The 13,985-nt window shown below is 41.5% G+C and overlaps 1 protein-coding gene across 1 annotated transcript in view; it reads left to right on the top strand.

The window, feature by feature from the left end:
* Positions 1–3,221: 3,221 nt before the first annotated feature.
* LOC118397324 (rhodopsin kinase grk7a-like) overlaps positions 3,222–13,985 on the top strand; it is a 10,782-nt gene continuing 18 nt past the window's right edge. The window contains exons 1-4 of the mRNA XM_035791972.2: positions 3,222–3,998; positions 5,462–5,899; positions 11,700–11,977; positions 12,148–13,985. The exon at positions 12,148–13,985 is cut by the window's right edge and continues 18 nt beyond it. Of these exons, the coding sequence (XP_035647865.1) occupies positions 3,405–3,998; positions 5,462–5,899; positions 11,700–11,977; positions 12,148–12,484 (1,647 nt within the window). The 5' untranslated portion in view covers positions 3,222–3,404 and the 3' untranslated portion in view covers positions 12,485–13,985. The remainder of the gene's footprint in view (positions 3,999–5,461; positions 5,900–11,699; positions 11,978–12,147) is intronic.

Below are 13,985 nucleotides of genomic sequence, written 5' to 3'. Positions count from 1 at the left end.
CAAAGCTATGAATACAAGGACTGACCATCATTGAGATACAATGGTTGTTTACAATTACATTGTTTACAAACAATTGAGTAAAATGAGCTTATATGGGTTCTCATCGAGTGTGACAGTTGCATTTATAAGTTATATTCGTCAATGCTGAATGGGTACATACAGTATCATTAATTAGAAAGTCCAAAAATGTATGTACCAATCACAAATTGCATACAGTAATGGTGTTGTATGCTGTACGTTAAAATGGTGATAAGGCCATACAATAAACTGGGCACGCCAATGCTAATATGTGTCCCGGAAGCCAACGTACATAATGACTCGTGATGTATAAGTATAGATTGTGTATAACCCATACTTAGTATCATTTTTTTATTCGCTGAAAATGTGCTACCTAGAGAGAGACATCATTTATTATAAACCCTGTTATTAGACATAAATGATCATACATGGCTATAACAAGTCATAATGTAAAAATGTTACCAAAACGAGTATTTTTCTAACAGCCTTTTCCTGGTAAGACAATGAATATCTATGTCAATACCCCAGAGGTTAGCAGTACACAGAGGCACAGATTACTTGGTGTGCCATAATGGTTGAGTGAGCTCATCTTTGAGTTTCAGTAAGAGTACTTCCATCAGAACAGTTCAAAGTAGACTTATTAAGCTTGAAGGTGAGATAGTGCCCAGTTGAGTGGCTAGCAGCCACAGGGTGCTGGAGAGGATCTTGGAATTATGTTTAGGCTACACCTAACAATGGATTACTACACACCGTAGCCTACACCTGAGAGTAATAGTGGGTCTCAGACACATTTGATCCTAGACCCTGCCCTGATCAGGGCTATGTATAATAATAATAATAATATATGCCATTTAGCAGACGCTTTTATCCAAAGCGACTTACAGTCATGTGTGCATACATTCTACGTATGGGTGGTCCCGGGGATCAAACCCACTACCCTGGCGTTACAAGCGCCATGCTCTACCAACTGAGCTACAGAAGGACCTAGCTCTAGATCTAGCTGGTCTGTCATATTATAATAGAGACAATTGATCTAGCTGGTCTCTCATAATACAATAGCGAGAATAGATCTAGCTGGTCTGTCATAATATAATAGAGACAGTAGATCTAGCTGGTCTGTCATAATACAATAGAGACAGTAGATCTAGCTGGTCTGTCATAATAAAATAGACAGTAGATCTAGCTGGTCTGACATAATATAATAGACAGTAGATCTAGCTGGTCTGTCATAATATAATAGACACAGTAGATCTAGCCGGTCTGTCATAATATAATAGAGACAGTAGATCTACCTGGTCTGTCATAATACAATAGAGACAGTAGATATAGCTGGTCTGTCATAATACAATAGAGACAGTAGATCTAGCTGGTCTGTCATAATATAATAGAGACAGTAGATCTAGCTGGTCTGTCATAATACAATAGACAGTAGATCTAGCTGGTCTGTCATAATATAATAGACACAGTAGATATAGCTGGTCTGTCATAATATAAGTAGATAGTAGATCTAGCTGGTCTGTCATAATATAATAGAGACTGTAGATCTAGCTGGTCAGTCATAATATAATAGAGACAGTAGATCTAGCTGGTCTGTCATTTTATAATGGAGACAGTATATCTACCTGGTCTGTCATAATATAATAGAGGCAGTATATCTAGCTGGTCTGTCATAATGTAATAGACAGTAGATCTAGCTGGTCTGTCATAATATAATATACACAGTAGATCTAGCTGGTCTGTCATAATACAATAGAGACAGTAGATTTAGCTGGTCTGTCATAACATAATAGAGACATAGAGACAGTAGATATAGCTGGTCTGTCATAATATAAGTAGATAGTATATCTACCTGGTCTGTCAAAATATAATAGAGACAGTAGATCTAGCTGGTCTGTCATTATATAATAGAGACAGTAGATCTAGCTGGTCTGTCAAAATATAATAGAGACAGTATATTTAGTTTGTCTGTCATAATATAATAGAGACACTAGATATAGCTGGTCTGTCATAATATAATAGAGATAGTAGATCTAGCTGGTCTGTCATAATACAATAGAGACAGTAGATCTAGCTGGTCTGTCTGGTCTAGCTGGTCTTATAATATAATAGAGACAGTAGATCTAGCTGGTCTGTCATAATTTAATAGAGACAGTAGATCTAGCTGGTCTGTCATATTATAATAGAGACAATAGATCTAGCTGGTCTGTCATAATATAATAGACAGTAGATCTAGCTGGTCTGTCATAATATATAGAGACAGTAGATCTACCTGGTCTGTCAAAATATAATAGACACAGTATATCTAGCTGGTCTGTCATAATATAATAGAGACAGTATATCGACCTGGTCTGTCATAATATAATAGAGACAGTATATCGACCTGGTCTGTCATAATTTACATTTACATTTACATTTAAGTCATTTAGCAGACGCTCTTATCCAGAGCGACTTACAAATTGGTGCATACACCTTAAGACATCCAGTGGAACAGCCACTTTACAATAGTGATGTAAATGTATTTGCCTTGATTTGATTACATCAGAGATTATTGTGATCTAGTGTAAAACTTGATTAATCCTAACTTGTTATCCTATGATTACATGATTTTTGGCATATTGTCATAAATAAAGAATAGGCAGAATATCAATATAATAAAATATATTTTATATTAAAAGTCTATTAAAAGTAGTGCATATGGCACAGTACATCATTGGGGCCAAGCTTTCTTCCATCCAGGACCTATATACCAGTCAGAGGAAGGCCCTAAAAGTTGTCAAAGACTCCAGCCACCCTAGTCATATATTGTTCTCTCTGCTACTGCACGGAAAGCGGTACCAGAGCGCCAAGTCTAGGTCCAAAAGGCTTCTTAACAGCTTCTAACCAGACATTGTCTTCTGAAATGTAATAGTCATTTATCACCTCAATGTGTAGCCAAAAGGATTTTAACTCTTAGTTCACATCTTTCTATCTATAATATTATGACACCCAGGTCAACACCTCACTACAGTTACGCTGGCATTGTCCCCATCTAAGTTAGTATCCCGCTAAATATAGACCGACCAAAGCTTCTTAAGTTAGAAACCACATAAGTTCCTTTCCGTGAGCAGCGTCCATGAATGAGCACACAGACACTTACTTAAGAGAAAATCCCTGATGTGCGTTTTAATTCTAGATGAGGCATTACGTGATTGTGTCAGAGAATGTCTTCTGGTGTGACGCAGGTGTCGGAGCTGCTCAGTCCCAACAGGGACCTGGAGAGAATTGGAAACACTACAGGGAAGCACACACAGGGAAAGAACACAGTCTTAGCATCATCTTACAGCGGCCTTAGCTCCCTGCTCAGCCACACTGTGTAGTAGGGACAACCCAACGCAGCAGCCGCCAACATGTGTGACATGGGGGGATTGGATAATCTGGTGGCGAACACGGCCTACCTTAAGGGGGGTGACGAAAAAGAGATGAGGAAGAGGCGGCGTAGCTTGTCCCTGCCCAAGCCAGAACAGTGTGTGTCCATCCGCGCCGCGGTTGGGAAAGAATTTGAGATGCTCTGCGAGAGGCAGCCCATAGGGAAGAAGTTATTCCGACAGTTCCTCCTGGAGTCCAACCCGCAGTACGTGGCGGCCGCAGAGTTCCTGGACGAGTTAATCGACTGGGATCTGGCAGAAGGCGCTGGCAAAGATAAGGCGAGGATGAACATCATCAACAAGTTCTGCAAGGCTGACTCCAAGAACTTTCTGTCCTACCTGACGGGAGAGGTAGCGGACAAGTGCAAGGCGGTGTCGGACAAGGACTTTGAAGACGTGATGATGGGCAAGGTGAAAGATGCCACACGGGAGTACCTGAAGGAAAAGCCCTTCACAGAGTACCAGACCAGCCCTAACTTTGACAAGTTCCTGCAGTGGAAAGAGTATGAGAAACAGAAAATCACTGATAAGTATTTCTATGAGTTCAGGACCCTGGGTAAGGGAGGCTTTGGAGAGGTAAGTCCACACAAAGTCTACAGTGCAGCTGCCTAACTGAAAACGGTAGTGAAATATTACAGTTCAAAAATGTAAACTTAAAAACAGCTTTAGCACTTTTCTAAGGGTATGCAACAGTTACAGTGAGAATGGGGATGGTACAAATACAAATGAAGAAGTCACTAAAAGGGATAATTGTTTGTACCTCATCTAACTACATACTGCCCGGCTAACACATTTGGTTCCTTGAAAGTCATGGGAATGTTACGTTTTTGGTTTCCAATTGGTTCTGGGAACGAAGCCATACGTTTCCTGACCGGTAAGACTTATTCTGAGAACGGAATAAAAAATTTCACCTGGTCTGGGAACATACATTTTTAGGTTGCAGGAAGGTTCTGAGAACATTTTACTATGGTTCCCTGAAAGTTTTCCCGGGAGGTTTTATTAACGTTCTGATAACATGTTTCTATAAGACTTTTAATAACACTGCTAGTTTATTTTTGAGTCTCCGTCTCCAAGCACAGATAGGACACATGGAAATTCCTTTGCTCAGGCATTAATCATGCAAACACGTTTCTTTTTTATTGTGACATGGCGTCAGTGAGATTATATTGTTATTCTGTTGTCTATCCATGGAATTCGTCCACAACTAATACAAAGCTGTTCATTTCAGTCTATTCAAACAGACCCCATTTCAAAGGAAACAAGTACTCATTAAGTGGGCGCTGGAAACCTGTAGGAAACTTTATGCTGTAATACGGAACAGAAGAGAAAAAAAATCTTAACATTCTCTGAACTATTTGAGAAAATTCCCAATGTCAACCAAGTTGGAGAATCTTCCTAGAACGTTACCAACATTTTAATTAAATGTAACCGTTTTTTAACTTTTAGGAAATGTTCTGTTAAATTAATGAAATTAATCAAAAAATCTAAAATAATGGCTTTAAACTATATAACTGATCAATGCACCAACATACCAGGTCATTTAGTGCTTAAAAACAAAAACAAAGTGGATGAGTAAGATATTTGGCTACAGAAGTGACATTTCTTACCGATCTCTACAGATTCTGTCCAAAAACAAACCCAGTGAAATGACGTCAACACTACTGGAGGAGTTCCTGGCTAGCTAAAGTGGCTAGCTTAGCTAACGAACTAGCGACGTCGGTCGCGGCGTGCATGACCAGAATGGCACATCGATGAACCACCAAAGACACACCCCATTTCTGTTTAAAAATTAAGAAAGGGGCGGAGTTTTTGAATTTTTCTGTGCCCAATGTCGACCATTAAATGTGCTGAGAATGTTCCAAAAGTAAGCAACGATCCTGCACCATTCCCAGAAAGTTGTGTAAATGTGTATGCAAAACCATAGGACAACCACGCTCGAAGAAACATGTGATTCTCAGAACGTTTTGTTCTAGCTGGGTGATCTTAACATGCATTTATCAAACATATTTGTTTTAGTCCCTCTCTATCTCTCTGCATAGGTGTGTGCCGTGCAGGTGAAAAACTCAGGCCAGATGTACGCCTGCAAAAAGCTGTGCAAGAAGCGTCTGAAGCAGAAGAATGGTGAGGGCATGGCACTGCTGGAGAAACAGATCCTGGAGAAGGTTAACAGCCTGTTCCTGGTGAACCTGTCCTATGCCTACGACTCCAAGACCCACCTGTGCCTCGTCATGACCCTGATGAATGGCGGCGACCTCAGGTACCATATCTATAACATTGGTGAAAAAGGCCTTGAAATAGGCCGCATCAATTACTACATTACACAGGTCACCACAGGAATCCTCCACCTACACGCCATGGATATAGCGTACCGAGACATGAAGCCAGAGAACGTGCTACTGGACAGCTTCGGCCAGTGTCGACTCTCGGATCTGGGGTTAGCGGTGGAGCTGCCTGGCGAAAAGACCATCAATCAAAAGGTAAGAGCTCTGATAGGCTGAGATGAACTCCATCCTTGTTTTGGGGCGGCAGGTAGCCTAATGGTTATAGCGTTGGGCTAGGAACCAAAAGGTTGCTGGACCGAATCCCCGAGCTGACAATGTAAAAATCTGTCGTTCTGCCCCTGAACAAGGCAGTAAACCAACTTCCCCGGTCGGCCATCATTGTAAATAAGAATTTGTTCTTAACTGACTTGCGTAGTTAAATTTTAGAAAATGTTTCATTACTCTATGTTAACAATGATTGAGTTGTTTTTAGAGTTAGGGTGAGATGACATGCTATTTCATGTGAGATTACATAGGGATATATCTATGGATAGGGACCTATCCATAATACCAGTGTTTTACATCATTACCATCCCACCGGGCACAAACTGGTTGAATCAATGTTGTTTCAACGTCATTTGTGATGTATTGGAATCTACGTGGAAAAAGTCACCATTGTTTTGAGGGTGAAATTTCCACATGGCAACCAAATATCAACATAGACACACCATGTATAAAATATGTTGAGTTTGTACCTTTAAAACAACGTCAGATCTTCAAAGTTATATCCATTATCAGACTAAAACAATAGGCTGGGTCACACCTCCACACCTCTTGAGTGTGTTGAAAGATCTCCACTTAAAAACTAGATAGATTCACTGTTGCTATTGAAGTCATTCCAAAGGGTATAGATTTAACAGAGCAAATTAAATGTGACCATACTTTATCACTCATTATCATTAATTATGCTATTTAGGCCTGTATAGCATTTGCAAAGTCATCAACGGCTGAAGTTAACTAAAAATAGCTGAAACAATAGGCCTAAGGTTTCAGGCTCTGGTTGATTGAAAATGTTATGATATTTAATGATACACAACCAAATATCAACATTTGAAAGAGATATTTATTCTGCTTGGATAGTTCCACCTGTGACACTGACTTAGTCTGGCTGTAATTCCAGTTTGTCTACAAATTAATAATTGACTTAGACGTTTGGTTGGGATGAAGATGTGAATCCAACAACAAATGATTCATTTGTAAACAAACAGCAATTAAATTCAGTGGTACAGATGAAACTATCCAATAAGAAGATACATCTCTGATATAGAACAAATAGCCTGACAAGTTAACCAATTATATGTTGAATTCACATCTCCAACTCAACCAAAAATAGTTAAAGAATGGGATTAAGTCAGTGTGTAAGGGTTTTCTGTATGTGAAGGAGAGTCAGACCAAAATGCAGCGTGGCTATTGCGATCCATGTTTAATGAAACAAAGTAAACACGAATCAAATACAATAAACGTACCACGAAAACCGAAACAGCCTAATACTGGTGCACAGTAACACAGAGACAGTAACAAGGACAATCACCCACAAAACCCAACACCAAACAGGCTACCTAAATATGGTTCCCAATCAGAGACAATGACCAACACCTGCCTCTGATTGAGAACCATATCAGGCCAAACATAGAACTAGACAAACTAGACATGTAACATAGAATACCCACTCAGCTCACGCCCTGACCAACCAAAACATAGAAACATACAAAGCAAACTATGGTCAGGGTGTGACACAGTGTCTCAGATGGAACAATCTCCTTTACATTTAACATTTACATTTAAGTCATTTAGCAGACGCTCTTATCCAGAGCGACTTACAAATTGGTGCATTCACCTTATGACATCCAGTAGAACAGTCACTTTACAATAGTGCATCTAAATCTTAAGGGGGGTGAGAAGGATTACTTATCCTATCCTAGGTATTCCTTAAAGAGGTGGGGTTTCAGGTGTCTCCGGAAGGTGGTGATTGACTCCGCTGTCCTGGCGTCGTGAGGGAGTTTGTTCCACCATTGGGGGGCCAGAGCAGCGAACAGTTTTGACTGGGCTGAGCGGGAACTGTACTTCCTCAGTGGTAGGGAGGCGAGCAGGCCAGAGGTGGATGAACGCAGTGCCCTTGTTTGGGTGTAGGGCCTGATCAGAGCCTGGAGGTACTGAGGTGCCGTTCCCCTCACAGCTCCGTAGGCAAGCACCATGGTCTTGTAGCGGATGCGAGCTTCAACTGGAAGCCAGTGGAGAGAGCGGAGGAGCGGGGTGACGTGAGAGAACTTGGGAAGGTTGAACACCAGACAGGCTGCGGCGTTCTGGATGAGTTGTAGGGGTTTAATGGCACAGGCAGGGAGCCCAGCCAACAGCGAGTTGCAGTAATCCAGACGGGAGATGACAAGTGCCTGGATTAGGACCTGCGCCGCTTCCTGTGTGAGGCAGGGTCGAACTCTGCGGATGTTGTAGAGCATGAACCTACAGGAATGGGCCACCGCCTTGATGTTAGTTGAGAACGACAGGGTGTTGTCCAGGATCACGCCAAGGTTCTTAGCGCTCTGGGAGGAGGACACAATGGAGTTGTCAACCGTGATGGCGAGATCATGGAACGGGCAGTCCTTCCCCGGGAGGAAGAGCAGCTCCGTCTTGCCGAGGTTCAGCTTGAGGTGGTGATCCGTCATCCACACTGATATGTCTGCCAGACATGCAGAGATGCGATTCGCCACCTGGTCATCAGAAGGGGGAAAGGAGAAGATTAATAAATGTTGATATTTGGTTGCATTGTCAACCAAACACCATTCAATATTACTTTTGTGATACACTAAATATCCTAAAGTTAAGGCTTTCTTACAAGTTAATGTAACATTCAACCTTAAAATGAATAACACATTCATGGCCACATTTTGAGATTACTGTAAATATACTATACTATTACTTCGTATGTAATCATATAAAGCGTGCATGTTTAATATTAGCATGCATAGGTCCCTCCAGGTCTGTGGAGATCTTCACAATTGCTGTACTAATCTGTGAAGAATCTCAAACGGAATTGATCACTTGCACCATGTAATTTTAATGTTATCTCCACTGCAATCCAGGTAATTTGGTTCTGCTATTAGATTAAGAGCAGTGATAACACATTCATCTGAACTCATTATCTAACATTGTATTCCCATTTGAACATTGCTGTGCTTTTGGATGACAACTATACCAAAATGTTTTTCCATTGGATTTGGGTTGTGCTTTTAGGTGGTTGAAAGAAAGCATAGTGATAACACATTGGAAATTCAACTAACTTTTGCCTGTCTTTTTGAGTGGTTGAATATAGATTGTAGTCTCACCTCTCAACCAAATATAACTCAATTACCCACATTGAAATGACGTGGTGTGCCCAGTGGGATGTGACCTGTTCCACGTTAGTTATGTCCATGACGTTGACCTCTCTGTCACTGTCTATAACTCAGGCTCCCCATTGATCCATAGAAGGGACACTTCTATCCTCACTCATATACAGCCGACTCCTGATTAATGCAATGACATACAAATATCTGAGGAGCCAATAAAAAGGTTTGCCTATATTTGAATTGGAACTGGTCCATGAACTACAACACACTTCACTCTCATTAACCTTCAGTCACTCACTCACTGTTGAGTGAGACATTGGGGCCTAAAACAGGCTTGTCCCATTGGGGCCTAAAACAGGCTTGCCCCATTGGGGATTGGCCTTGGTCAAGGGGCTCAGCGCATTAGCCCACAGCCCACTAATCTTAGCATTACTCAGAGGTGGCTGGGATCTGTCTGCGAGGAGAGGCTCAGTCCCAGTGGGTATCCACTCAGTGGAGAGTGGTGCAGCCCAGGGGGGGCTCAGATCAGGACATGGCCTCAATAGAGGGCCTACTGGAGGCTGGTGCAGGGGGAACCTGGTGCAGGCATGTGGTGCTGATGTTACGAAAGAGCTTTGGTAGAATTCAGGGATACAAGGTCCCTGATAAAAGGCATGAGGAGCATAAGGGTAGATTGGCCTATGTAAGGGTAGAATCCCCCCAAAAATTGTAACAGTATTTTTTTATTGGAATTTCACAGGTTTCACCCATATTAATTAAGAGATACAACAACAGAGACAAAGCAACAAGAAAAAAAACAGCACTCACTTACACATACCTACGTATATATATATATATATATATATATACACATACATACATACATACATACATACATACATACATACATACATACATACATACATACATACATACATACATACATACATACAGTGGGGCAAAAAAGTATTTAGTCAGCCACCAATTGTGCAAGTTCTCATACTTAAAAACATGAGAGAGGCCTGTAATTTTCATCATAGGTACACTTCAACTATGACAGACAAAATGAGAAAAAAAAATACAGAAAATCACATTGTAGGATTTTTAATGAATTTATTTGCAAATTATGGTGGAAAATAAGTATTTGGTCACCTACAAACAAGCAAGATTTCTGGCTCTCACAGACCTGTAACTTCTTCTTTAAGAGGCTCCTCTGTCCTCCACTCGTTACCTGTATCAATGGCACCTGTTTGAACTCGTTATCAGTATAAAAGACACCTGTCCACAACCTCAAACAGTCACACTCCAAACTCCACTATGGCAAGACCAAAGAGCTGTCAAAGGACACCAGAAACAAAATTGTAGACCTGCACCAGGCTGGGAAGACTGAATCTACAATAGGTAAGCAGCTTGGTTTGAAGAAATCAACTGTGGGAGCAATTATTAGGAAATGGAAGACATACAAGACCACTGATAATCTCCCTCGATCTGGGGCTCCACGCAAGATCTCACCCCGTGGGGTCAAAATGATCACAAGAACGGTGAGCAAAAATCCCAGAACCGCACGGGGGGACCTAGTGAATGACCTGCAGAGAGCTGGGACCAAAGTAACAAAGCCTACCATCAGTAACACACTACGCCAACAGGGACTCAAATCCTGCAGTGCCAGACGTGTCCCCCTGCTTAAGCCAGTACATGTCCAGGCCCGAAGTTTGCTAGGGAGCATTTGGATGATCCAGAAGACGATTGGGAGAATGTCATGTGGTCAGATGAAACCAAAATATAACTTTTTGGTAAAAACTCTACTCGTCGTGTTTGGAGGACAAAGAATGCTGAGTTGCATCCAAAGAACACCATACCTACTCTGAAGCATGGGGGTGGAAACATCATGGGGCTGTGGGGCTGTTTTTCTGCAAAGGGACCAGGACGACTGATCCGTGTAAAGGAAAGAATGAATGGGGCCATGTATCGTGAGATTTTGAGTGAAAACCTCCTTCCATCAGCAAGGGCATTGAAGATGAAACGTGGCTGGGTCTTTCAGCATGACAATTATCCCAAACACACCGCACGGGCAGTGAAAGAGTGGCTTTGTAAGAAGCATTTCAAGGTCCTAGAGTGGCCTATCCAGTCTCCAGATCTCAACCCCATAGAAAATCTTTGAAGGGAGTTGAAAGTCCATGTACATAAATACATATCACACACACCCATACATACGTACACCATTTTCCTCTTCCCGCTCGGTGCTTCTCTCACCCCATGCCCATCATTGCGTCTCTCAATACATACATTTTAAACAAACTTACAAACAGAAATTAAACAAAAAAGCTAATTTTAAACCAAGAAGTTAGGTTCCACACATGGAACGTACAGTGTAGTTCTGAAATACATAGATCCCCGCCATTCTAAGAGATTCCTTGCAGGGTAGAATCAATTAATAAATCAATCAAAAGTTGTGCTATGCCACAACCAATTTGCCACGCATTAACTAAGTGAAGCATTGTGCTCTAGTCCAAAGTTGATTTAACACAGAGCATTTTGTTGCTATGATATGGAACCTTAGAACTAGGCCTAACCCCTCACTTCTCTTTCTCTGTTTCCTTCTCTGTCATCAAACCTCTGTCCTCTCCTCCTCCCCTCCTCCCTCTCCTCAGGCTGGCACAAGTGGCTACATGGCCCCAGAGATCCTGAAGAAAGAGCCTTACCGGATGTCAGTGGACTGGTGGGCACTGGGCTGCAGTATCTACGAGATGGTAGCAGCTCGCCTGCCCTTCAAGGACTATAAGGAGAAGGTGCAGAAGGAGGAGGTGGCACGGCGTACCCTCGAGGATAAATGCAAGTACGAGCACAAGAACTTTGACGAGGGCACCAAAGCCATCATCAACCTCTTCCTCAAGAAGAAAATTGACGAGCGTCTGGGATGCAGGACCAAGTAAGAGCTGACCACAGTTTCAGCCCAGAGATATTCCTGACTACATGGCCGGACCAGGAACAACTCTAGGGCCCTCTAGAGGTTTTCCTGGTCAGTTCTAGGTATCACATAAGGTGGTTTTGGGGGGGGTGTATATTTCTCTGACTTCAGTGTGTTTCTCTGTTATCCAGGAACGAGGACCCAAGGAAGCACGAGTGGTTCAAAGGCATTAACTTCCCTCGACTGGAGGCGGGGCTGATCGACCCACCCTGGGTCCCCAAGCCCAACGTGGTCTACGCCAAAGACACAGGGGACATCAAAGATTTCTCTGAGATTAAGGGTGTCGTGTTTGACGACAAAGATGACAAATTCTTCAAGGAGTTCAACACGGGGGCGGTGCCCATTGCATGGCAACTGGAAATGATTGACAGCGGACTTTTTGACGAGCTGAACGACCCCAACAGGAAAGAGTCGGCCGCTGGATTGGACGACGAGGAGAAGAAATCAAAATCCTGCACGCTTTTATAAAATCTCCTCTATACTATAGTTAGATTTGAAAATGACAAAAGTCCTATCTCATTAAGAACATTGTGAGGATAATCATAGCCACAAAAAAAGATGTGAAGTGGTAGTAAAATCCAGAGCCAGGTCAAGACACATATTTCCACCACTTCACACATTTTTTTGTGGATATGATTCTTCCTGCTCTATGACATTGTAATGATCATGATAAGCCACAGCACTTACGATGATATCAGGAATCGATAAGGTGATTTTGTCTATATCAATGGGCAGGGTCAGTGTCTGTGGTAGAATCAACAGGAAACAGCTCGACTAGAGCTGGAATGGGGACTGTGCTTTACAGGCACTGGCAGAGTTGCGGTAGCAGGCTTCTACCACAAGGTGTCCCCAGATATCTAGATATGTGGATATTCACAAGTCTTCTCAATATTGACCTGCTTGAAACGTCTTGCCTTTTTTTTAAATGCATATGGTAGGATCACCTTTGCATTTTTGAGTGAGATGTGGTTTTATTGGATTGCAAAGCTTTAACTCTTAAAGCCTTAGAGAGCATGAACTCTCACATCTTCACAACTATATTCCAATGACCAACACACTCCCAAACCACATTTTAACAAATGTATAATAGACCTGTAAAATGGATCTCACTGTGTTCAGTCTTATAAGCTATTTTGTAATAGTGATATGTATGGTTTCTTTCAAGTGCAACTATAACAATCTATATGCTAACTTATTTTCACCCATTAGTTACATTTAAAGGCCCAATGCAGCTGTGTTTATATCAATATCAAATCATTTCTGGGTAACAATGATGTATGTACCTTACTGTAATAGTATTCCATTAAAATGAACAAAAATAGATCTTTAGCAAATAACTATTTCTCAAGCAAGAATGTTGCTAGGACTGTCTGGGAGTGGTCTGAGTGGGGAGGGGAAACTGAAAAGTAGCTGTTATTGGCAGAGATGTTTGGAACTCTCTTTGTAAATGGTGATGTCAACAGAAAAGTCAAAAGTCCATGGAAACCTGCTGATTAGATCCTGTGTAGATTGTATTTTCAACAAGCAACTATCAGGAAATAATACTGATCAAACTGTGTTCGTTTCATCAGCTGTTACACAATATAATACAAAACACAGGAAAAAAAACATTTTGACTGCACTGGGCCTTTACGAATGTGTGCGCACCACAATGCACCTTACGAATTAAGCATGTTCATTTATTTAAGAGACTGAGATGATCATAGAGGATTTTGGTGTCTGTGTGGACATTATAGTCTTTGTATGAGTTGAATGGATCTCAGAAGAATGTTCAATCAAAAGCTGGTCCTCGTTTGTGCTTGTGTCTTTGTTACGTTGAGCTTCTTGAAGTGACATTTGATTTGCAATTCTTACAGTGTACATCTCTCTTTCTTTTTTTGAAAAGATTGTGGATTCTTGTGGTATGTGTATGCTGAATGGAAAGGTGATATGTGCAATAGGAAATTGTTGAAAATCAAAGAAATAATGA

Source organism: Oncorhynchus keta, chromosome 18 (genome assembly GCF_023373465.1).
Source record: "Oncorhynchus keta strain PuntledgeMale-10-30-2019 chromosome 18, Oket_V2, whole genome shotgun sequence".
NCBI classification, from domain to species: Eukaryota; Metazoa; Chordata; class Actinopteri; order Salmoniformes; family Salmonidae; genus Oncorhynchus; species Oncorhynchus keta.
The sequence above is the reverse complement of the archived record's forward strand: the minus strand, read 5'-3'. Positions and strand labels throughout refer to the sequence as shown.